This window comes from Dromaius novaehollandiae, chromosome 16 (assembly GCF_036370855.1).
Source record: "Dromaius novaehollandiae isolate bDroNov1 chromosome 16, bDroNov1.hap1, whole genome shotgun sequence".
In the NCBI taxonomy this organism is placed as follows: Eukaryota; Metazoa; Chordata; class Aves; order Casuariiformes; family Dromaiidae; genus Dromaius; species Dromaius novaehollandiae.
The window spans coordinates 16,464,955-16,490,767 of record NC_088113.1 but is presented as its reverse complement, the minus strand read 5'-3'; the positions used below and the strand labels follow the sequence as shown (position 1 = coordinate 16,490,767).

Here is a 25,813-nt window from a genome sequence, read left to right as displayed (position 1 = left end):
ACTAGGACAGGGAGAGTATATAAATAAATAGAATTGCAAATGTCAAGAAACTACCTAGTTTTTTCAAGACTGAAAAAAAAAATAATTAAAAGGAGAAATTTCCAAGGTTATTGCTGAGCTGTAAGATGAAATAAAAATATAAAGCACCTGAGTAGAGTAAATAATTTCATCTGATTTTACGCATGTAGTGAAATCTAGATTTATTTTGGCTTAGGAAAAAGGCTGTGCCTTTTAGGTACTTCCTAAGTACTTTAAATATGCATTCTTTATATAGCAGCAGTCAAAATAGGAAAAACAGTATGAAATGTTCCAAGAAATTTGATCCCAGCACTAAGGCCAACATAAATTGACCTAATCGAAGATCTGCCTAATCTCTGGTCCAAAGAGCACAGAACAAAAATTTAATGGCTTGCCTTCATCATAACTCTGTGGTCAGCTAGTGACAGGCATTAAGTTAGAGGTGCCTCAAGGCTGTTTGATTTAGAACTGGTATGATAATTACCTCTGTGATAGTTAAGTAGCAGAATACTCATGGCTAAGTAGCCACTCTCATGCAGTAGATTGTGTATGAACATTTCTCAGCTTGTAGCATCATACTTGCTTTGCTGTTTTGTAGGAGGAGTCAGCGTTTTGCTTTTATTCACATATTGCTTTAATAGTATCTAATTGAGTATAAGATTTCTGAAACAAGGAGCTGCATATAAATTTTGACCTGATGGATAAAGGCAGCATGGTTTGAAGACCATTCAAGTGTGTGTGTGTGTGTGTGTGTGTGTGTGTGTGTACACACATATATATATACACACACACATATATATTTACACACATACATACACACACACCTGTGTGTATATGTGTGTGTGTGTGTATATATATACACACACACACATATTTGTGTGTATAACATAATATATTACCACTACTACCTATCATCACTAGTTCCTCAAGCAGACATTGGAAAGTTGTATTCATTAAATGTTTGATAGTTTGGTGCATTTTTTGTAAGAAGTGTTGTAGTCTTTAGTTCCAAAAAGGGATCAGATTTAGGGGAGAAGTATGAAATTGCTGATTATTTTCTGTTGTTTGGAAATAATCAAAGTACATTAAAGTATGTAGTTGTGTCTTTAATTGTAGTTACTGTGCTTGCTCATGAGTTGTGGGTGATAACATATGATTATTATCTGCCTACCTGATCACATGCACATTTGTGGCACTTGCAAGAAAAAACATTATCTGGCTGGTAATTGTCATATTATGCAGAGTTTTAAATACACCAAAATTATGAAAGAGACTGTTTCCTAGACAACAGAATAGTTGTTGCATCCATGAGTTCTACACCATTGTGTATCTGCACCTAAGTCAAACACCTGTTTGCAGCTGCTGCTCCCATTAATGATACCGACAAAGTGGAACTGTTTGTGTAGCCATTATCAAACTCCCTGAACAAGTTAAGGAAATTGCACAATAGTAAAATAAATAAATAAAGTTGAAAGTCATGGTGCTAATGAGTCATGCAGCATGTACCTTGTTAAAAATTTTGAGTCACTCTTTAAATTGAAACTCTGCATCATTCATTAGCTGAAAGCCATCTGAGAGCCATGTACCACCTACTTAAGACCTCTGCTGCAAAATGTAAATACAAGCGCGTGCCCGTGTGATACGCATATTATTTCACTATGGCTATCTGAGTATGCTAGAACAAAAGAGACCACCACATATAACAGGCGGAAGACCTAGTCTCAAGAGTAGCCAGTATACTACTGATGAGGCAATGAGGTGGCCAGCTAACTGCAATTGTGTGTGTCTGTAATCTGTATTTTTAACTTTCCTATCAGAAAGCTCATAAGAAAAATAACTACTTGCACTCAAATGATGTAGACAGTGCTAGAGCCTCAGCATGCTTCAAAACAGCAGTAGATAAATCACATGCTTGAAGGAAGGTATTTGGCCAGTTTTATGTATGAGGAAACAATACTCCAAAGTTGTACAGCTTTAAGTAAGCCACTTAGGAAGTTCTATGGCAGGAACAAAAATGCATCTGAAAATCAAATGTTTGTTCCAAGGCAGCGTCAGCTGTCAAATCATTCTATCAAATGCATGTTTTTTTATATACCCCAACTTAAACTAAATGCTCTGAAGCAAAGGTAATATCTGGTTTATTCTGCAGTGTGTGGGGGATATTAGGGAAAGGGAGAGACATTAAATACTATGTAAAAAAAATTTTGATCTCTCCTTGATGCTTCTTAGTTTCAGCCCATTAGCCAAAAATTGGGGTGTGCTTTAGCAGCAGTATCGTTACCAGTTCATATACTCTGCTGCTGTTTCACAACCAGATGGTCACAGGTTTCTGAAGAGTTACCACTTTTTTTTTTTTTTTTTTTTTAGCATATTAAGAATGACTTCAAGTGTGAATTTAATAGTAAACGAATTTGTTCATTGAACCGGTGACATTATGGTCATGATGCGTCCTATCAGGATGCATCATGACCATAATGTCACCGGTTCAATGAACCTCTCTGGGTATGATGGGAGATTCAGCCCAGAATCTGATGGAAGATGCATCATCATCTATACAAATCTTTCATAGGTAGTTTTTGACTACATGTTACCTTTCAGAGCTTGTCCAGGAAAACTCATTTCCGTGATCAAGAAAGTGAAAGGCCATTCTGTTTTCATCCAAAGACTATTTTAAATCTTTCTGAAAATATGCATCACCTTCTGTTAAGAGCTTACTAAATTTGTGAAGAGTTTACTAAATTAGATTCTAAGATATAAGCTCTTAGGCAGCCTATTCTACTTCTATAGATAAAGTGTCAAAAGCTCTATCTGACATTTGGTGCAGATATCTACAATTGTATGCTGTAGTAGAAGCTTACACTGCAGATTCTTTTTTCAGATTTTTCTGTTTTAATTCTCAGTCTGCTTTAAACTGAGACATTCTACATGCTTTATTTAAATCTGGTCACTTTGAGAGGTATGTAGTAGAATTGGGTGTGTAGTGACAAGTATTTGCAAAGGGAAGAAAAGTTACTTCATGGTATATGTTTATAGACTTCTGGAAACGGAAATCTAAAAGGCTGTTCTTGAGTACATGCAGCACCATGTACAGGCAGTGGGATATATGAGTAAAATATATAATTCAACATATTCCACCTATTATAGAACTGAGTGGCTTTTACATTAGCTTAAAAACCCCTCAGTACTTCTGTGATGCAGGAATGAGAGTCTTGTGACGAGGAAAAAAACCCTGATGTTTCTTTAACACAAATTATTAAACAATGAATCAAAGTTCTACTGCTTCAGAAATGTTAGCAAACAAGTATCATCTTGGTAGAACCAGATCTTTTTTTTTGACTGGATAAATAAAAGTCAGCTTTCAGTTCAGATGAAAAGACAAAATAGTTTTGCCTGCTTTTAGCAGTGGATGAGGTCATCCTCATCCTAAACATAGCTGACTGATTTTAGTTTTATGAGTGCAAAAGAACAAAAAAATTTCATACACTAGAGAGAAAATAGCTGCATTTTTCAGCTGTGATTACAAACCTAATCAATAAGAAGATACTCTGAATGCTGTTTAGTGTGGATAATGGAAGGTTGTTGATACTACTCATTCAGGGAAATCATTTCTGCTTTCTGCCTGATTAGAAAAGTTACTGAAGGCCTTGAGAAGCATTGCTATGTAATCAGTTAATTCAAAAGTTCCCTCTTATTTTCCCAGTAGTGATATACTTACCATATTCACTTTTAAAAACTATTTGCTAAAAACTACCCTTCGGGGTTTTTTTTTTGCTTGGTTGGTTGGGTTTTTTGGGAATTCATGATATGTTTGATGTAGCAGGATCTTGACACCTAAACTTGCATGAATAAATATTTGAGTTCATGAAATGTGAGTTCATGTGTGTTCAATGAATTGTTTTCTCTTCTAGATTTCTTGATGCAAACTTACTGGCATAGACCACAAAAGCCTGTGGTTTGTATATGCTAACTATTTGTGTAGCAGGTTAGCAGAGCAAATGGATTAGCATGTGAAAACAGGGCAAAGGAAGTGAGTGTGACTCCTAAACTTAGCTTTTTGTGCAGGGTGGGTACCTGTTCAGAATATAGCCAACCATTGTAGATGATGAAAAGTTGATGGATAGAGATCTGCAGCCCTGTGAGAGAAGGATGTGCTGTTGTTTTATTAATTTGCTCTCACCCTTAGAGAGGAGTGAATTGACTCTAGGCCAAATGTGACCAAGTCATATTTGCTGTATTAGTCTAGTGTTGAAGAAATTTGTGCAACCTAGTAATTTGGCTGCTTTACTGAGTAAATGGAAACTCCAAGATGGAGACATTTCAGATCCAAGTTTCCTTTCTCCCACAAATAAATCTCAGATGTCTTTCAAAAGATCGTACGCTATTTTAGTTTAGAAATGATTTTAGGAACCAGACTTTTTGGTTTTTTTGGTTTTTTTTTTTTTTTCCAAAGTGAGAAGGAAATCAGTATAACTTTGAAATGGGAAATAGATGTGCAATAGTATTATTAAGAAACTACATCCCCTTTTTTCCTTTTTTCTTTTCCCCTACCAGTATCACCTTGCTAGAGAACAATGTCCCTTTTGACTGCTGCCTTTGTACTGCAGTTGTCCATGGATATGTGTGAAAGCTATACGCAGTAGAAAAACAGTACACATTAGGAAGTTCCAGGAAGAGTCCTTTTGCAACAATTCCTGTTGGAAATCAAATTCTGAATCTGTATATAAATGTCTGGAAAAGATTTACTTAGTTCCGTATTGGGTTTAGTCATAAGAAGGAAGAAAGTATACTTCCCCTTTTCTACGTTACATGAACTATAATATGGTAGCTGAGCATGAATAATTCTCATTATACACTCTGCCTTTTGTATTTTTTTTCCCCAAAACACAGAAAAACACTTATGACACAAACTTGTATATTGTGGTTTGCGCTCGCTGTATTTCATTTCTGCAGTAAGACATGTACATGGCCAGTATTACATAGGATCACATTGTATGAGCCTGGGTTTGATACTGCCCAGTGAGCAATAGGATTTTTTTTATTTCCATTTCATATGCATACATGCAATTTAAAATTATTGGCATAAGAAAGTGATTTGGAAACCTTCGGGCTGGGGAACCAGTTTCACTGGATTCCTGCTGCCTCTGTTTCATTATCTCTGCTTGTCCTTGTGATCAAGGCAAATGTTAAAGGTGAACATACAAAGATGCTAGAAAACTCTTATTTATACACGTTGTCTGGAAGCTTCTGTTTCTTTTAATCCCTTTGAAAAGTCACTAGTAGAGCTATGCAGGCAATGGATTTTTGCATGCATATGTTTAATATTCATTGTAGGTTACCAGTGTCAGAGATCAGATTCATAATTACTATACTGTCCCTTTTATCCTTTCACTAGCACAAAATGAGTACAAATTACTATCATGTTGGATTTTCCTGTGGTGTAAAATACTGTGTGGCAAAGCCACTTAGGCTACACTTTCAGAAGTGATTTAAGCTGGTCTGAGATCATGCTGTCATCAAAAGGAGTGTCCCTGCCCACACATTCCTATCTCCTTCATTTTTCTGCTGCTGTCAGTCATGCAGCTGAGCAGCCAGTAATACCAGCAAACTGGCCAGGCTGAAAACCAGCCCTCTTTTGTAGGGTTTGTAGGGCTGCCAGATCAACTTGGCTCAGTCTAGAAGACATTCAAGGTACCTTTTTATCTGAGTACATTCCATTGCTTTTATGTTGTTTTCATTACTATATTTGAATTGCTGAAAAAGGGCCCGCATGTATCTTTCTCATTTGTTTCCAGAAAGGATTTTCTGTCTAGATCACATTTTTAACACAGAAGCAGGGAAATAATCTATTTCTGCAGAAAAAAAAATACGCTCTGGGTTTAGGGATGGGCTATCCTTTGAGGGTGGTTGCTGCTGGGACATAGAATCAGAGGGGATCTTATCCTCCTTCATATGGCTTTGCCTTGCGATATGGATGCTTTGAGGTAAGTTTGCCTGTGAGAAGGTATGTATGAATCCTTTCCCTCTGATGGAATCAGTTCTTCATGTGAAGGCAGTTCTTCAGCACCAGTTCTTCATGTGGAGAACCTCACAGAAATTAAGCCCCCTCTTGTGGCTTTCCCCCACAGAAGTTGAAGATGAATCGATTCCACCATATTTCTGAATAAACATATATACCTGTAACTTTTCTCCAAAAAGCTTTTATGTTTGCAGCTATTTCAGCTCTTTTGGGGGGATGATAGGTATTTTTCTCAGGATAGAAAATGACAATTTGTCAAAGTTTTGATTTGTATTTCATATGCAACTAACCATTTTTACCAAATCATGAGGGATTAGGTGAGAGGGATTTGTTGGCTGTTCCTTTAATCCGTTTTTCCTGAAATGAAGCAAGAAAAGCCCTAAGAATTAGAGGATTTAGAAAGACTCCCCTGGTGGGCTGTTAAAGCATGGAAACAAATATAGGGATTTGGGGTTTTTGTAGTGATCTGTGTTTTATTTTGGGGTGAACTGTTGCATGATACTAACCAAGTTAGAGTTTGTGAGTGGATGAAGAACAAAATGGCACTAAACTGGAATTTAGAAAACTGTTGAATATCTAGATAAAACCAAGCTATAATTCCAGTAGATGTTTTGGGAGGCACAGCACAGCACGGTACAGGCTTAATCAGCGCTTGACCACTTGTTCCTGCAACATCATTGCCTCCCCTGCAATACTAGCACAGCTTTTCTGTGATATTTTTTTTCCGCAGTTCCAGTTGTGGTTGGCTGTGCAGAGACATTAATACAACTGTATTGTTCCCTTATAAAGCTCATGCTGGGCTATATGAAGAGATGTACTGGTACAACACGAGTAGCAGCTCAAGAATGGGAATAAGTGACCAGACATAGGATGTGCTCCAGTCAGCGTAAGCAGCTTTGACAAAAAGTGGGAAATCCCTTTTATAGAATACAGTTTGACAATATGGCTAACTCGATCCAGGCAGGTAGCTTAAGATAGTATAGAGCTCAGGAGTCTTCACTGCTGTCTGCTACATGCCTGTCACCTCCCTCTCACTGGCTCTAGCACAGACTGACCCCATCCTGGGTCAAATGATGAGCCCAGACTTCACTTATGACAAGAAATTCTGGGGTACATTAGGTATGAAGAAGGAGGGTGAAAGGTTTCAGAGGGACATACCTGCTTGCTGAAGCAGTGGGAAGCAAACTGCTAGGACTCAACACCAGCGGTGGAACTGCTAGTCCTGCGCAGAGGAGAAAAGGTAAAGAATGCTGGCTATTTGGATGAACCACATTTATTTCTAGTTTTAGTCCCTCTCATTGAAAAGAGAAAGAGATAGTTAACTTACTACTGAAGTATCTGAATGCTAATCCATAATGTAGTTTGAGCTCTGTCCTAACCTGGTAAAAACATCATGAAAATGAACTAATTTGCAGCTAACACCATGTTTTCAGGATGTGATATAGTGCGTAGTGGTGATATCTCCCCGTTACTGTCTCCTTTTGATACAAATCAGAAATCTGTTCAAAATTACTTGCACAAAGCTTCTAGTAAAATGTGAGCAAGAACCTACTCTCCTACACCAAGAAAATGCTGTACTTCCTTTCTGAAAGGAAGGGGACTCTTTATTTACTTTAGAAGTGTATGTAGGAAAACATAGCCTAATGGTAACAGCCTCATATTCTGAACTGACTGCTGATGGTGAAAGTGTGTTTATAGGTGGGGTATTAAGTAAGGGTTGTATAATGGAAATAACTGGAAAAGTATGTTTGGAAAAAACAATAGTGGAAGTTTTCTGCCAGTACAATTGCCAGACTGACAAAGGGAGTGGGAACTTGTTTTTCCAGCTCAAGAAAAGGGCAAGACCTTCAAATAATTTTCATTAGCACTGTATGAGAATACCAGTATTTCAGACACATCAGAACCTTTTCTTTCAGTTCAAGGAACTGATGCAGTCTTCTTGTAGTGTTTCAGAATATGACAGGAAAAAGACTACCAAATATATTTTTCTCAAAGTATATGAAGTAGTTAACTTTTTTCAATTTTTCATTTGAAAAACCTGAAAAGTATTGACTGGTGATACATGAAGCAGGATAAGCAACCAGAACTCACGTTCTGTCAGTGGCAAAGAAATGCAACAGTTAAATACTGAATTTTCTGCATAGGTTTGCTTCCATTGATCAGCAGTCTTCCTGCAATAAAATTTGGTTATGGTAATCCATTATGAATGCTACTTTTTCTTGTGCTAATTTCATTCACAGTTCAAACTTGAATCACTGCCATCATCATCAAATCCTTTTTCGTTTAGGATTTGGTGTTATTTTGTACTGCAGGGTGGTCTAATTGATCACTGGGATTAGGACTATGAAGCAGGATGTGCTGTTTTTCTTAAGTGTGCCAGAAAATCTGTATTTTTCTTAAAGAAAGCTAATATTGGAATTGTCTTAAGTCTGCATGAGTTTGAAAATCTGGCTTTTCTGGTAGCCATTATGGAGCGTAGGAATGATCTAGACATAAAACAAATTCTCATTTATGAAATATTTGCTGACATTTATATTTTTAAGTCAAAACAATGGTTATCTTATGAGACTGCTAAAAGGGGTTAATGCACACTTCCCTGCTGGCAAACATGTGTCTCAAAATATGAAGTGATAATACACTTTCCAGCAAATACATTCATGGGAACCTCTGAGCTCTTCCATACATGATCCCAAGAGCCATTTCAGATCCTTCATAACCATGCCAAGGAGACCGCTCTGCCAAAATTTATCTGAGGCACATAATCACAGGGCCCATTTCATTTATCAGTTGCATTTAGCAGAATCATAAGCAGAGAGTCCCTGAAAGACCCATGGGAAGCAATCTTACATGGGCTTCCACAGATTTTATATTTTTTCTAGATGTCTGGTATGGTCCCTAAAACCGTCTTGGGAGTGCCTGTGACTGGGCAGGCTTAAATGACAGAGTATTTTCTTTGATTTCAGTTCCTAGACAGATATTATCAACATACACAGGGAAAAGAGATGTCAGTCTTTATAGTGTAATATCAAATCTTCATCATCAAAAAATAGACATGATATTCTCAAGGTGCTACACAACCAACATAAAGAATTTTAACACTTAGGACATGCAGTGTTTGTGTAAGCTCCCCCCTCCCCTTGTATTGCAAATAATCATTTTCCCAATGTCCAGCTTTATTGTTTATAATTTTATCACTCCTTATAAAACTCAGGTTTACAAGCAGTCTAGCCCTTGACAGCAGTCAAATACAGAAGCTACTAGAAATTACTTGGAAACAAAACATCTGCTCAAATGAATTTTTTTTTCAAATGGAGACGTGAATTATTTCCTAAAAGCAGAATGTGCTTCTTAATTACAAAGTGTAACACAGTTGGCTCTGGCTTGGAGCTACTGCCAAGGTTTTAGATTGGTGTGTGTCAGTAATGACAGCTTTTTCCCCTACTGTCTTTTTTGAGTATAGTCAGAAATCTATAAAAGTGAAACTTTCTTGAACAAAACTCCTATTAAAATAAATGGCAGTTTTGTAAGAGCTAGCTGCTAATCTGCACCAAATGTTGACCACCTTCTTCCTTGGAGATTTTTTCCTTGCTGACAGCAGTCAATGTTTCTTTCACTGAAAAACTGCTGAAAGGCTACAGATAGTCTAATGAATAAGAGATGTGTATCTGCTGAATTGCCTATGCCTGTTTTAGGGTCACCATCTCCCACAACTAAATACTACATTCTGAGACCTCTCAAAATGCTTGGCATTTCTAACATCCATTGCAAAATTCTCCAGTTACAAAAATCACTCACAGGGTATTAAGACTACAGTGGATTTAGAACTGACTTACAATCTTCTAGATAGAGCTCTGCATACTATGGTAGATTAATATGTTAACAATGTTTAGGAATAGTCTAATGAGGTGGAAGAGTCAAGCTCAAGGTAGCTCTCTTCAGCAAAAATTTAATCTCAATAGTTCTCACTTAAGTATTTGCTACCAACTGAATATGGTAGTTTGTTTATCATTAAATAGTAACTTTTCTAAATAACTTCAGTGCTTGACATTCAGTGTGAACAATAAGACTCCATGAGAACCTGTCTTACCGAATCAGAGTCTTTCCACAGCTTGGCTAGTATTCCTGGCACCGGAAGAAGCTGCTAGAAACTTCATTGTCTGAAGTAACCCATTCTTGGGAAATTTCCCTCTCAACCTTTTTCAGTGAGGTCATTATGCAGTTTTGAGTATGTATCAGTCACTTACTGTTTGAGAGTTCTGTCCACAAAATAACGTCCTGCGCTTTCCATGATTAAAAACCCCCCCACAGTTTATTTCTACACAAATCAAGGCACTTTAAATACTATCTTTAACTGTAACAGAAAATGCTTGATAGAAGTGGCACAAATTTGTGTGACTTGTATTTGTCTGTGATGTATTTGTGATTGTTGCTATAACTGATTTTTTGTTTTTTTATTAATCTTATCACTTCTGTTTTATTCTAAGGATGTGTAAGAAACAGGTCAGAACAGATTATTAAAAACCCTTTTTTGATTAAAATGATTAATGATTAAAAACAGCCCTTCTTAATATGGAAGTAAAGAGGCTGTGTTGTAACTGTTATAAAATAACTTCCAGACAGGGAACTTACAAAACAAGTCGGCTAAGGTCACCCAGAAGTTGGCCTGGGGGTGGTATTGGTATGACTACTCATCCATCAGTTAAATAAATAATACACGTCATATCTTTCAGTACACCATATTCGCATGTTACGCCAGTGCAATTCACAAAATCATTGCACCCTCTAGTGATCTACAGATAATTGTTTTTAGAGTAAAACATTACACAAGTCAGTGATGTAACAGTTTAATAATTGTTATCCTCAGTTAACTAATGTTAGCCCATTTACATAAGGCAGTTAATCTGTTAGATGTTAAAATCTCTGTAGAGACATCTAATTGCCAAGCCACTCTACATTAAATTATCTCACTAGTCACACTGGAACAATGCACTCAGGGTAGCCTTTGCCCTGCCTCACTCGATCGCAGGCAGCACCATCAACTGCCTCTGCCCTGTCCTCGTGGCACGGCTTGCCGCAACACAGTCCCAGGAGCTCGACATGAGCAATTGCTATTTTCCATTTCTCTTCCCTCTGCAATTCCTGTACTTAATTGCCCTTTTGTTTCTTTCCAGACTGGCCTTTCCCTCTCTATCCATTAAATAAGTTACTTGATTTCAAAGTCCTGGGATCAGGCTTGCCTAGCAGAAACCCTCTGTAGGTCCTCAAAATAAAGCTGCACGTTCATGAAAATGGTGAATGTTTGGTGCTAATCTTCCTGCTTTCTTCTAAGAGGCAGGCTTCTCTCCTGCCCTCAGGTAAACCTGATGACTGGAAAGAAATGAAGGCCTTACAGAGACTAAGAACAGCTAACCGTGTCAGCAGGCTAAACGTTTACTCTTTTGTTAATGCTACATGGTGGCCTACATGAAGTGTGAAAGAAAAGATAAAATACAAATGACCTCAGTATAATTCTAGATGCTTTAAATGTAGTTTCAGATCCTGATTCTGTTTCAATTTCTGTTGGTTTGACACTGGTTAGAAAGGGAACAAAGACGTCTTTAAATGTATGTACAAAAGTTATCTGATGAAAGAGATAAGCAAGTATAAGAAAATTAAAATATTAAAAGACAGTAAGTAGCAAAGCTAACTTTAATGAGTTGCCTTACCCAGTGAAGGTTACTTCTGTAATTCTGTGTCTTCAGCATTGCATCAGTACAAAACACAGGTCCTACCTACACCCTAGCCACCCGTTTTATTCCAGTTAATAGCATCATCCCTGAGTGGCTGTAAAGCACAAAGCAAGATTGCAGTGCTTCTCCAGGTACACTTGCAATTATCAAGGAGGCAATATGTCAGAAGTACATCAGATAGCAGATCCCAGGATCATTCTGTCTTTCTATAATTGCAGAGAAAGAACGTGAATGATGCAACAGATTATACTATGTTTTTTTCATTGAAATTCACTTGTGAACCACAAAGTTAGTAGAAAATATATATGAATTCCAATCTTAACTCATTAAGTCTTACAAAAACTAAATGGTTATATTTACCAAGCGATTAGTATCTTACAAAAGTCACATCTGTATAACCTGAAATATTTTAAGATGTAACTAAATTCAATTCTTAGTTGATAAAAGCTACTTAGCTGCTGTCTTTACACTTAAGATGGAAAAAGAATTCAAGAAACATTATGACAGCTGCTACTGTAACTCCATCCGTGGCCTTTGTGGTTCGCAAACCGTAGGGGCGAGGTGCAAAGACGAAAGTAACTTCGGGCGTTGGACACGCGCCCGCCTCCCCGGCGGCGGATCCGCCCCAAGCGACACGAGCGTGCGCCGCGCCGCGCCGCGCCGCGCCGCGCCCCGCCCCGCCCGGCCCCTGCGCACGCGCACCGACCGCGGCACCTTCCGCCGCCCGGACACGGCGTCTTTCAAAGGGTACGTGCCCTCTGACGTCACGGCGCCGCCGCGCGGGGATTGGATGCCGGCACCTCGCGGCTCAGGGCGCCGCTGCGGCCCGTTTCTCGCCGTGCCGCGCAGGCGCAGCGGCCGCCGGCGGCCGTGCCTTCCCCGGAGGGTGCCGGCGCGGCGCGGCGCGCGTGAGGGAGCGGCGCGGCGGCCCTCCACCCTGCCGCCGCCATGAAGATCTGGACCTCGGAGCACGTTTTCGAGTAAGGGCTGGGCTGGGCTGGGCAGGGCGGGCGGGGAGGGCGGTCTCGCCTCCGGCGGGCCGGGGCCGCGGGGGCTTCTCCGCCCCTAGCCGCCCGCCCGGGCCGCCGTGGTGCCGCACCCCCGCTGCGGCGGCCGAGGGCGGCCGCGACCCCGCGGCCCTCCCCTCCGCTGACCTTCCCGCTGCGCGTCCTTGGCGCCGCGGGGTCACGCGCCGTGCGGAGCCGCCGCCCGGGCCCGTCGCACCGCGCCGGCTGCCGGCTCTGCTGCCGCGGCCCAGGGCGGGGTCCGGGCTGCCGCCGCGGGGAGGGGGCTCCTGAGGCCGGGAGCGGCTGAGAGGGCGAGGCAGGAAGCGCAGCTGCGCGCCGCCTGCCCGCGCCGGTCGGCTCGAGGGGCGTCACCTGCGGGGTGCAATGGTCGTAGGGACCAGGTGCCCCCGAACTGCTCTGTTGAAAAGTAAGCCGAAGGGAACGGTTGCTGGAGGAAAGTAACAGTTTAATAGGTTACTCTTTATTTCAGAATTACTGCAGCCTGGCAGAAGTGAGATCTTTCTGTGCTGTGTCACAGGGAACACATCCTCACCAAATTAGAAGACTGAAAGTAGTTGCAGAGACAGTCTTGAGCTCAAGGGCCCCAATTAATCAGGTGTTTTGTATGTTTAACTTGCATTGACCACTGTCTGCTCCTTGATATAGAGAGTTTTCCCTAGGAAAGGATTAGTAGGGTTAATAACTGGAAATAAAACTGCTTCAAAGATGTAAACCACTAGATGTGTCATGTTCTATTTTAATAGAAACACTGTTAAAAAAAGTAAGTGTATAACTTTGCGTCTTGATTCTGTTTTGGCAGTCACCCCTGGGAAACAGTAACAACAGCTGCCATGCAGAAGTACCCAAATCCCATGAACCCCAGCGTGGTTGGAGTTGACGTTCTGGACAGACACGTAGACCCGAGCGGGAAGTTGCACAGCCACAGACTGCTCAGTACAGAATGGGGCATACCCTCTATTGTGAAATCGGTGCGTATTGCGTTGCAGGGCTTGAGAAAGACACCTGGGGAAGAGGAAGCTTGTGAGCTGGGTTGTTGTAATAGAATGTATAATTTTATAACTGTTGTCGTTTAAGTATATGAGCATTTATTTATCAGTAAAGCTCAATGGCAAGACACGTAGTGACTCCCAGATAGTTACAGATCAACTATATTTTAGATTGCTTCTTTTTAAAAAATCTACCTGAAGTGAATGGTTTTGTTTTAAACTAAACCCTAGTCCTGTTGTCTCCAAGTCTATTCAATACAATAATCACTACTTATGCATCTAAAGGCAATAAAAAATTGCAGTTATTTAGCAAAATTAATTGCAACATGTGTATGTGTAACCCATGATACCTGTCTTCCAGCTCATCGGCACATGCAGAACAAGGACGTATGTTCAGGAGCACTCTGTAGTTGATCCAGTTGAAAAAACAATGGAGCTTAAATCCTGTAATGTAAGTACTCTCACTTTGTTTATACAATTCAAATAGTTTACAGATTAAGAATATTATAAGTAATGCATTATAAATTTGAAAAGAAAAATCATCTGGAAAATGACTTGAAAATTGCAGTAGGAAAATACAGGTTAAAGATTTAAGTAATGTATTTGTAGTTAAACATACTATCCTCCATTTCTATTTTTCAGAAAGGAACTACTAGGATTTTTGGAATTTGGTGTCAGTACTATGAAACATATGAATGTACTGATGAGGAAAATACGAGTAGTCTCATTTTTTAGAGAAATTAAAAGCCCTTTGGTGTACAGTATGGCCATTCCCCTTTTGCTTTATGTACTACTCAGTTTGTCTAATATCACTGTTAAACCTTGATTAAATACTTGATAGTGTATGTTGGTAAATGATCAATATATAAAACCCAAGGGAAAAGAAGTAGATCAGCAAATGCTGAATTTGAAAATTTTTGTATCTTGTATATCCTTATCCTAAACCCTAATCCTAATACTAGCAGGAAAAATACGATGATTAAATCAGTCATGAGCATTAGTTTTGTACCTATAGTCTTATTTACTACCTTCCTTTAGTAGTTTTATTAAGGGAGTTTTGTTAAGGAGTTATCTTACGTTCCACAGATTTCATTTACAAACCTAGTGTCAGTAGATGAGAGGCTTGTCTATAAACCACACCCTCATGAACCACATAAGTAAGTATGTCTTTGTTCTTTCTGAGACTGCCCTGAAGTAGTGTAGGTTTTGACTTTGTAAATTCCAGTGGTCTCTCTTGAACAGAAGATGATGCTGTGGGCGTAACAGCACTTGTGTTGTGGTATCTTTTCTAAGAATTAAATAGACTGTCATTTTTCTTAGTGACGCTGCTTCTGCGGAGTACCACTGGGAGATGGACTGTCATACCATGGTGGACTTCAATTCAGATCAGATTTTCAGGGAGTTTTCTTATGTCCTGTCTGTAACTAAGATTAGAATAGTCTTCAGTTATCAGCTCCTTATTTGTGATCCTTTCATCAACTTGAGCACTGAACCTGCACATTTTTCTGCCTCCAGATTGTATTTTTGGAGGCTTAAAAAAAAGGCAGCTTTAGAGCCTGCCAAGTCTGTAATCTTGCAGTGAGTTGATATTTCTTAATTATCGTTGTAAGGATTGTTCCTTAAGAAGCTATTCCCCCCATGACAATGGGAAATATTAAATACCCTTCTCCTAAAGGAGAAGTTTTAATACTATCCTGGAAATCAGTAGTTTTCTCAGTATATTTTCAGTCCAAACCTGCTGCATTCTTCCCACTTCCTATTGCTAAAGATGGGAACAGTTGAGTGCCACAAGGGTCTCGTTGCACTTACTGGAGACTTCTGGGTTTTATTTTATGAACATAGGAGTAGAAGAACAAAACAATTAAGTGCTGTTGAGGGAATGTACTTGCTGGGAGGGGGAGGGAATTGTCTTTAGGCAATGTATTCTGTTTTAAAGTACTCAGAAAAACTCACTTTGCTTTTCTCTCCATTTCAGAACCATGTTGACACAAGAAGCAATAATATCTGTGAAAGGTGTTAGTCTTAGTAGTTACCTAGAAGGGTTAATGGCAAACACAATCTCTTCCAATGCTAATAAAGTAAGTATGACCCTTCTGTAAAATGTGTGACCCCTGGCTAAATGACACAGAGAATACAAATCTCTGTTTTATTTCTTGGCTTTGTCAGGCCCTTAGAAAGGGCCCACATATAAACAGAGAAACCTGCACGCTCAGCTTGCCAAACTTGATTTTTCTTTCTGCTGTGAATGTAGGTCATAAATTACTATTGGAAAACTCTCTGAATCTTCATTGGAAAAAGGTCTCCACTCACTTAAAAGTCTGGTGCTGTCACTGTTTGGTGCCCTCTTGATGCCATCTATTAATTTTGCTATCTAAAAAAAGTATATATAGCCAGACAGATCTGAAATAGTATGTGGATGTAATGAAGTGATGTTTTAGTTGAGAGTTTATCCTTTGGGAATCCAAGGATGTTTTGAGTTCAGTCTCAAGAATGATAAAACACGCAGTAAGAAGCCATGCTGTGCTTAATACCTTGAGCACTGCTGACATAAGGAATTTCTTCATGAACAGTATAAAGTACAGACTTCTGCAATGGTCTGGTTGTTGAAGTTTAAAAAGTACTACACTGGCATGTATTTCTGTACCTTTGCTTCTCTTTTCAACTATTGTTTCTTAAGTATTTTTTCAAGACAGGGCTTAGCCTATTTACTTATTTGTCAGGATTTATACACTAATAAACTTTTCTTTAACTATAGGGCCGTGAAGCATTGGAATGGGTAATTAATAAACTGAATGCTGAAATTGAGGAGTTCACTGCTTCAGCAAGAGGAACCATGAGGAATTCAATGGCGGCAGCAGCATTTGTAGAGAAATGATAGTAAATATACTTTTATTACTAAACAGGTTTAACAGTCTGATGCTTCTCTCCAAACCTAAATATACGTATTTGTTCTTTAAAGGCATACCTGTGAATTAGGTACGTTTCAAATTACATTTGGAGAAAAGCTAAAATCTTACTAATGAGGCTGATGTGCAAAGCTTAATTAATATATTGGTTCTGCTGGACCGAACTTTGGTTACAGACGACGAACTTTGGTTACAGACGAAGAAATAATTTTCAAGTGTAGTTCCTGTATTTACATGAACACTAACTGATAATGTTTTCAAATATGGAAGTCTCTTAGAGAGCTGAGGCTGCACATGTTGGAGGAGACTGGCATGTTAGGTTGACTTCAGTGGAATTCTTATTTTTGTGTAATTCAAGGACTACCTCTTTTGGGACCAAACCCAAAATTAAGCAGAATGGTTTGTTCCAGCATTGTTCTGTTTGTTAATTTTTGATAGTTGTGTGATACAACTTGGTTTAGCAGAAAATTTATTACTTGTAGCTTGAAATACAAAAGAATGTACAAAATATTTTTTGATAAACTTTTTAGCTCTTATTTGACTGGTTGATCTAACATGGTACTCAAACTGTTTTTACAGTCAGTATAGGTAAAACATGCAAAATGTCTAACCTACTAAGGCCTAAATTCTTTTCCTAAATATGACATTGATGAACTGTGCATGCAGTAACTGAAGGTAGAATTTTATCTTAAACTTGTGGGATATGTATCTCCATTTCTAAAATCCCATTAAATAAAGGGATACACTAAGCATAGAACATTAATATCTTGCAAGCTGCTAGGGCTTCTAAGACAAGTAGGTGTTCACTTTGAAATATAGAAGAAACAGTTAAAGGACAAAAACATCTCAGTGGCTAAAAAGATACTTAAATGTAGGAGGAAGCAGTATTAAAAATGTTAATGATGTATCTATTAACTTGATCATGCTCTGAAAATAACCTGTTACATCAACTGAGTATTGTGTTGTCCTTTAATTTAAACATAGTATCTTGAATAGAACATCCTGTTCTAATCCAAGGTTTGGAAGTTCCTTTGTCTTTTAATTTGCTCACAAAACAAGTCTTACAAGTCTTGAAATGAAAGCCTTGAGAATAAAAAGTTTTTTATGAAGTTTGAATTTGTTTCTTGGTACTAGCTGTAGATTATTGGTACTATCTCCACTAATTAGCTGTGGGAGCTGAAAGGTTAGACTTTGCCATCCGTATTTCATATTCTATCACTCCATTGGTAGTCCTGTTGACTTCAGTAGAGGCTGTCTGTCCCATAAGACACTCTCATTGTGAGAGAAAAATGGAAAAACACAGCCTGGAATTAGCTGATGATCTTGTGTTTTGGTGCAAGAGGCTCTTCCTGGAATTTTTATTCTAAGCTTACAAGTAATCTCAAGTCTATTAGCCTTTAAGAACTGTAATGTCACCTGTTCTACCATATTTTATGTTGCATGCTGTTTCTGTTATAGCAGAGTTGCCTATTGAATAGTGTCTGCTAAACAGAGCACAGAGCTTGTTTTAAGTGATGAATATAAGGGAACACAATCTTCCATAAAACCTTTTGTGTAGGAAAAAAAACAGGTATGCGTATGTATGCCTTTTAAAATTTTAACTATTTTAAATATTTTTCTAAAAAGGAAGTTTGAGACTTTACCTTTGTAAATTGAAATCACTGAGGTTTGACATACTTTTACATAACATTATTATTATTACAATTGCAATAGCATTTCAACTTAAAAAAATGTATGTGAAACTTTCACAAAACTGTACCATCACTTCTGTTAAAAAGAGATACAATGCTTGAATCCATTTTTAATGTTTGTTTAGCCTTAAGCATCACTTATTTTGGGCATTTTATAGTCAACTTGATCTTTTTCTAATTTATCTGCACTAAGGACTGCGTAGTATCAACTCACTGTTTGACCTTGCACTGAAAAAAAATTAGGCTATTTAATTTTTGCAAGAATCTTAACAGCTTCTTGAAAGATCATGATTTTCTTTGTTCTATTTTATTTTTATGGCTGCATTCTCTTTCTGTCAGGGAGTATGGCTTTCTGTATGTGGCGCTTTTTTAATAAAATTTTATCTGAGTTCTGGCTAGTTCCTAAAACTTCCTGATAAATTTGTGGTGGGGGTTTAACTGCTGTGTGAGCAATGTAGAATGAGGAGGGTGAAGGTGAAAAAATGCTGTGGCTTTTAATATTTTTTTTTATTATTTTTTTAACTCAAATGTCTATCCTACAATGCATATATTCAGTGGTAATAAACCCATTTGCAGCTGCTGTGGTCTCTTTTGTTTAATAACTCTGCTTTTTCTATAAATCTGATGTATTAACTAGCAACTAGATTTCCGAGCCTGCTAGATCTTGTGGAAAGATCTTCACTCTACTTGGGCTGAGATTCATATGCTACAATTTACCTGTTAAGGAATGTGTCTTTCTACATAAAATCTGCATGCACACTGTTAAGAGCAGAAGAGAGCAAAATGTTTGGGTCTGGACAGTCATGTAAGAGCTTGCTCGTTTACACACAATTCTCAGGATTGGAGACTTTGCCTAAAGGAGTTTTGCTCGAGGTGGAGTGGCGTATTGGGCAGCAGTTACGAGGCATTTGCTATCCTGTAACAAGAGACGGAAGGACGCCCCTGCCAGGTGCTCAATATGCATGCATACTCACATTGTTTCTTATCCGCTTAAGCACATCAAATCTCCACAGTGGGTCTCCTCAGTAGTGCAGAGTGCGCTGCAGGGCTGTGTCATGGCTGGCAGGGCTGAGAGGTGTGTCCAGTAGCAATGGCTGGTAACTGCAGCAAGTGTGACCTGAGCTAGTGCAAGGAAGCTGTGGCTTCAGGTGGTTGGAAGAACCGGAGGAGGTGGGAAAGAGAAAGAAGAAAACTGACCTACAGCTGGAAAGGAAAGGGGGGTTCTGCCTGGTGGAGGGGCATGCTGTGAGTCTCTTAGGGTCCTTCTAAAATAAGCTGCATCCAGGAAAGCTATTAATTTTTTAAAGGTTAAATTGCAGTAGCTGAAAGTCTGATGTCCTGGCAAGCTCAATGCCCTCTTCTGTTGAAACTGAATATCTGTATTATCTGTTGGTCGTAATGAAACTAAGTTTCTTCTCAAGTAGTCCCATGGACATAGACGCATGCCTATGGAAAAATTCTTCTGAATGAAACTGCTTACCTGATTTATGTCAAAAGTTGAAACAAGGAGCTGGAAAATTACTTTCCAGGTTTTATATAAGAATTGGACATACCAGTAGTGGGATTTTTGGTGTTAATTTAGTTTTAGTAAAGATTTTTAGCTGTTAATTGCATTTATGTTGCCCTTCACTACTTGATTTAAACAGACTTGGTGTGGCTAAAACAACAGTAGATCAATTTGTTTCACATTACCCACAAAGCATTCCAAGAAGAACAGATCTGTAGTGATTTAACCTTGTCTTGGTGTGTAGTTGTCTAGCTTCCATTTACCCATCTGTGCTATAAACTTTTAGCTTGTTGAGAGGTTTATGCAGTGTAAATCTTGTTAATAGCCTAATATTCTGGTGTTCTGAAAGGCACTACTGTTCAGTCAGTCCAAAATGATAAAAACTGCTACCACGAAGAAAGCAAAGTCCTAAATTTACTGTGACACTGAAATGATTTGTGTCTGTATGAACACTCAAATACTACGCATTTGTTCAATCAGCAATAAAAATGAAGTACTTCTAAATAAATAAGGTTTCACTTACCTGAGAAGTATTTCCTCTTGCTGACAATGGGTGTCAGCACCAGTTCAGTTTTATAGCTGCTAACTGTAAATGTAAACCAGTTGTTAGTCGTTATTTTGGAAAAATACACTTAGAAGCTTTAACTGAGATTTCCTACAGTGTTGCTGACTTGTCTGTTGTGGTCTGTAACTGCAGTTAAACTGTATGGTCTAGCCTATTTCCAACAAATCTTAAATAAGTAACCCTAAGCACCCAGCGTCTAGTAACTGCAGCCTTTCAAACCCCCCCCCCCCGGCATTGACAGATGCTCTGAAGGAAAGATCATCAACCTGCAGAAGTTAAAGTTTATAAAACTGAAGAGTGTCTGTAAAGCTCATGTGAAAGCACTGAGTCATTTTGGAATCCTTCAGTTCCCTGAGCTGAAGGCTGTTCTTTCACTTGCACAGGATGTTTTCTTTCTCAATTTTATAGCTTTCATTTATATATTGCCATAAAATTGAATGCTTCTAATGGTGCTGTTACATGTTTATGACTGAGCTGAATTACTTGTTCTCTATCACTGAAAGGAAACAGTCCCATGTCTGTCTGCCTGCCTTGTTCTTGGCTGTGCCGTCCTGCTTCTCCTCTTCACTGGATATAGCGCTCTTCAGACCCTTTGCTGAGCCATTTCAACTTGCTGAGTCAGAAAACTATGAATATGAGAAATGATATAATATATATGCAGCCACCAGCAAGGTGGGACACACTGGAATGGAAGGAGGAATGGAGGTTCTCCTCATCTATAGCAAGCTATTAAGTTTACTCAAATTGTATCATCTTTGCAATGTGTATTGTGATAATTTCATACTGCATCTACTAGAAAGTGTATTCGATACTGTAAAAAGTAACGGTTAATGTGGGAACGCTTAGTAGTTCATCAGACTTCTGTGAATTTGTGGGGTTCAGGTTTTAGGTTTTTTATATATATATAATTAAAGCTTTGTTTTTCAGCCCAGCAAGTCAGGCAGTAATTTTTAAGACATCGGATGATGGTCTGTAAAATTATAGATGGCCCCCAGCTGGTGTCAATGCTTGGCAAAAGGTCAATTTAATTTTATTTCCTGTATTATAATGTGTGTTGTTATAACAGTAAAACTACATTTGTGTAAAAGGGTAGTACTGTTAATTTAAACGCTAAAGATGTATTATCTCTCCCTTCACACAAACATACCACAAGAAGTACAACACAAGATTTTTTTTTGCCATTCTCTTTTTCTCCAAAAGTTCTTTAATTAACATGATGAAAAATGCTGAAATAAAAATAGTATCAGCTATTCATCATCTGCTGGAGGATATAAAGTTGATAATACATGGATAAATATTTTCCTACTAACCATGGGCCCAATCTTTTTTCCATCAAATTCCAAAAATTTCCATCAATTCCAAAAAAAAAATTGCCCTTGAAATTGTATACTTCAATATGCCTAGAACCTGTTGGACTTCGCAGACAGCCTGATAAGAAATCTGTTTTATAATATGGCCCAAATGTTGCAAGTAGCATAATTTGGTGAGTTCTTGTCAATGGCTTTTGGGGGAATATCTGGATATTATTAACCTGCAAGGTAACTGCTTTGGTTTATCTAGATTTGCTACGTTTTAAACCCATTTACATATAGCAGCCATAGTAAAATCTAGCAGGTAGGCTGTGAAATTAGGAGTTAGGAAGTGTGAGTTAGTACTGATACTTACGATTTATCCATATCATATAGTCTGCTATAGTATTCTGAATGATCTAGCTGAAGTGCTAGAAGCATTTTACTGTCTTAGCTTGATGCTCTATACAGGCTTATTTCCTCTGTTTGGAATTGTCAATTTTGGGTAATATTCAGCAAGTGACATAATTTCTCTGCTTTTCTTGTGAAAGGATAGAAAGGACAAATGGAAGTAGGGTGGTACTGCATAGATATATTATTTCTCTATCTGCAAAGTGAGATACAATAATGTGTACGATTTTTACAAGCCCTTATTTATCTAAGACCTTAAGTGTCTCTTGCCTTTCAAAGAAACTTAGGCACCTATGAGACTTAGGAACTTCTGTAAAAGGGCCCTAGCCTGTGATGTCACCTGAGTGTTTTTGAAACTTTTATCCAATATTATTATAATCTGTGAACAGAAAGTTTTAAATTATTGTGCTGTTTTATCGTAACAACACTTTAAAAGTAACAAAGCTAACATAAAGGAAAAAGTTATTAAATACATTAAAATAGTTATTAAATGCATTAAAATAGTTACTGATGCACAAGATTCTTAAAACTTGAATGTACCTGAATTCTGATCTGCAGATCCTGGGTCCCTCCAGAGAAAATATGTGCCAGGTTTTGTAGAATGGACAGCTGAGAACTTGAATGACGCTGCCAGAATTATTTTCACTTTGAATCCAGGTGTCCAAAAGTTAAAAATGAATGTCTTCATCTGCTAAATCAACTAACCTTCAAAATGTAATTCTGTAAAAGGAAACAGTACAGAACTGCAGCTTTATCTTAAAATTATGGCTGATTTCAGAGCATGTTTTCAGCTGGTGCTCTGTGGCGAGTGCTGTACTTAGACAAGAAGAGATTTAATAGGAGATGACCTGTATTGTCATCAGCATGGCATGATTTCCAGTAGCTGTGCAACAGATTAGGGTCATCAGCAGAAAGAACGGCAGAGCTTTAACAGCACAGCCCAATATGGCTTACACAAGCAGAGAAAGGAGATAAGTCCACAGCTATCAGAGGTAGGAAGTATTATTACTGATGTCTATATTTTATACGATAATAAATATAAAACTTCATGTTTCTTACCATGTTATTTCAAGGAAAATGTGCAGTACCTCTGCCATTTGAAATTAAGGCAGACGGAACACAGTGAAGGGATGATGGAATTTATAATCTATTAGAAATCACGCTGATATTGGCTTTTTGTTATATTGTAATTTGGCTTATGTTTATTTACTTGATTTCCTCTGTACTATGCATTTGAGAAACTTTCTAAATTAAAGATAGTCACGAAATGATGGAATGTTGTTAGCAAAGGATTTTTGAGGAGGTTAATTATTTTTAGTTTTGTTATGAATATAGGACAGCAGGCAAACTTGTAATCTCATCACAAATATTATACATGTTGAGAAAGTCATGTTTTCCCTTTTTGATCTATAAACTTTATACTCTTGATAAAATTACAACCATGTTGCATGAGCTCTAAAATTACTGGTATATTATGAATAAATATTAAGTGTATTCAATAGCTATTTCATTTCTAGGTCTCACCATTAAGTGAGATTTTTAAATAAGTGAGACTCTTAAATAAGCAGCTTTTCTTAGTCTAATAATTTTTGTTTTGTGCTAAATCCCCACAGTTTTCATATTTACATAGGCAGGCATCATTCTTATCAACTTCAGCTAATAGTCAGCAGACACCTGCTTTAGTTGAGGTGACCTCAGTGGGAGTTCTGCCCACGGCGATTATGTTAAATCTATTATACATGCATCTGGACATCAGTTGTGTAATAACGTAGACAAAGCTTGGGTACATTCACCTGAGAAACTGCAGCCTCCAGTTAAGTGTCCATCTTTCACTTTCTTGGGTAATACAATACTTTTGTAATGACTCTCTGAAAAATCGTATGGGTAATCCTATGCCTGGAAAGACAACAGCAGGATTCAACTACTCTCTGCTTTGCACTACAGTCTTGAGAGAAGGCGGCTGTAGAATGATCTCCCTCTTGGTCTACTCATACTATAATTAGAAGCACCTTTAAGAATTTAAATATAAGCTGCTCTGTTTCCTTTTTAATTACATACCTGTTTTCTATTAGAATGTATCTCTTTAGTATATTTTTATTAAATGATTCCTAACTAACTAACCACAAAATAAAAAGATACTGTTTTTATAGTACAATTTTTATGCCCACAGATAAAAAATAAAACTAATCGAAAAAGACCTCTCTTTAGATAAAGAGCAAGTAGAACTGATGTTGTTGAAGTGTATGTTTCTTAGTCATGGAACCATTTTAGCATACTGCTGCATTCCAAAAATAAAATCTGGACATGCTGCTGAGGAAAATGAAGTTTTCTTTGCTGTTTCTGTTGGTGTCATCAGAAAGATCCACATTTTGAGTTAGATGTTGTTAATCAGAAAGAAGTAATTCCTCATTCCATTATAACCAGACGCCAAGTTTGACTTGCAGTTGCCTTTTACAACTGTGTATTTGTTTAAATCTCTCTACATAACCAGCATAATGCAGCATAATGTCCGAATATCCTGTGGTATCTGGAAAAGAAAAACAAAACCATTTTAATTTCCATTCTATTATGTAACTAATGTTTTATTCGCGGCCTTCAGAACAGGGAGACTGCATCTGATAACAGTATTCTTTGTCAGGCTATCGTAGATGCTAAAATGTAGCTGAACAGTGAGATACACCAGGACAGAAAAATATCTGCTACTGTACACATTCTTCTGTGCTTGTAGTGACTGGTCCTCTCAGAAGGAGCAGTATTCTAAAGGATAATTCTGTGAGCCTTTACTACTAGAATTTCTGTACCAAAACAGAGGTTAAGAGACATAAGGATTTAAATACTAGCCCTCTCTTGTGTGCTTAGTTATTTTCAGCTGTAATATTCTTTGGGCTTCATTATGTCTTTATTTAAGTTTTTTTGGCATGTTGTTAGAAATTTGAAAAATACTTAAGATTTAATAAGACAATAGTCATGCTGCGGATTTACTTGGCTTTTCAGTTTCATCCTTCGATCCACCTGGACCTACCTGGTCTCACTTTTTTGGCCTCCCTGGACCCCTCCAGTGTCAAGACTTCAGCCTCCTTGGAACTCTTTAAAATCCCCTTTTCAGAGTCTTTGGATCTATCCAGTCTGAGCTCCTCATCCTCTGTGGACTTCTCCAGTCTCACTTCATCTTCTCTGGACCTTTCAAGTCTCACCTCTTCAGCCTCTTCAGACTTCTCCAGTACCTCCTCTTCAGTCTCCTTAGAGCTCTCCAGCCTCACCGCTTCAGATTCCTTGGAGCGTTCCAGTATCACCTCTTCCATTTCACTGGACCTATCAAGTCTCACCTCATCAGGCTCTCAGGACCTCTCTAGCGACAGTTCTTCAATCTCCTTAGATCTCTCAAGTCTCACCTCAGTACCCTCCCTAGATTTCTCCAGTCCCACTTCTTCAGCCTCTCTAGACCTCTCCAGCCTCACTTCTTCACCCTCCCTAGTTGTCTCCAGCCACACCTCCTCAGCTTCCTTGGACTCTTCCTGTACGATCCCTCCACCCTCACTAGATGTCTCAGAATACACCTCCTCTACCTCTTCAGAATCACTAGATCTCACTGATTTTAACAATTTCATGTTTCAGGACTCCTCTGAGCCATCCTCATCAACCTCTGAGAATGTCTGTACTCTCATCT

At 38.4% G+C, this 25,813-nt stretch overlaps 1 protein-coding gene and 1 long non-coding RNA gene across 2 annotated transcripts; one reads left to right on the top strand and one right to left on the bottom strand.

The window, feature by feature from the left end:
* Nucleotides 1-5,997: 5,997 nt before the first annotated feature.
* On the bottom strand, nucleotides 5,998-12,424 carry LOC112986164 (uncharacterized). Its single transcript, XR_003259948.2, has 3 exons — nucleotides 11,740-12,424; nucleotides 7,193-7,256; nucleotides 5,998-6,391 (listed from the first exon to the last, which is right to left on the bottom strand). It is a non-coding gene; the product is annotated as an uncharacterized LOC112986164 (long non-coding RNA).
* A 126-nt stretch (nucleotides 12,425-12,550) lies between these two features.
* Nucleotides 12,551-18,954, top strand: PRELID3B (PRELI domain containing 3B). Its single transcript, XM_064521581.1, has 6 exons — nucleotides 12,551-12,743; nucleotides 13,591-13,759; nucleotides 14,139-14,228; nucleotides 14,864-14,934; nucleotides 15,753-15,855; nucleotides 16,533-18,954. The coding sequence occupies exons 1-6, from the start codon at nucleotides 12,712-12,714 to the stop codon at nucleotides 16,650-16,652; spliced, it is 585 nt and encodes a 194-aa protein (XP_064377651.1). The 5' UTR covers nucleotides 12,551-12,711; the 3' UTR covers nucleotides 16,653-18,954.
* The last annotated feature ends 6,859 nt before the right edge of the window (nucleotides 18,955-25,813 follow it).

What these genes read in the sequence shown, in the direction of transcription:
- PRELID3B (XM_064521581.1), top strand. Translation starts at nt 12,712, where the DNA reads ATGAAGATCTGGACCTCGGAGCACGTTTTCGA. An exon ending in ACCTCGGAGCACGTTTTCGA is followed by an intron (nt 12,744 to 13,590) that starts GTAAGGGCTGGG and finishes CTGTTTTGGCAG; the next exon opens with TCACCCCTGGGAAACAGTAA. An exon ending in TCTCTTCCAATGCTAATAAA is followed by an intron (nt 15,856 to 16,532) that starts GTAAGTATGACC and finishes CTTTAACTATAG; the next exon opens with GGCCGTGAAGCATTGGAATG.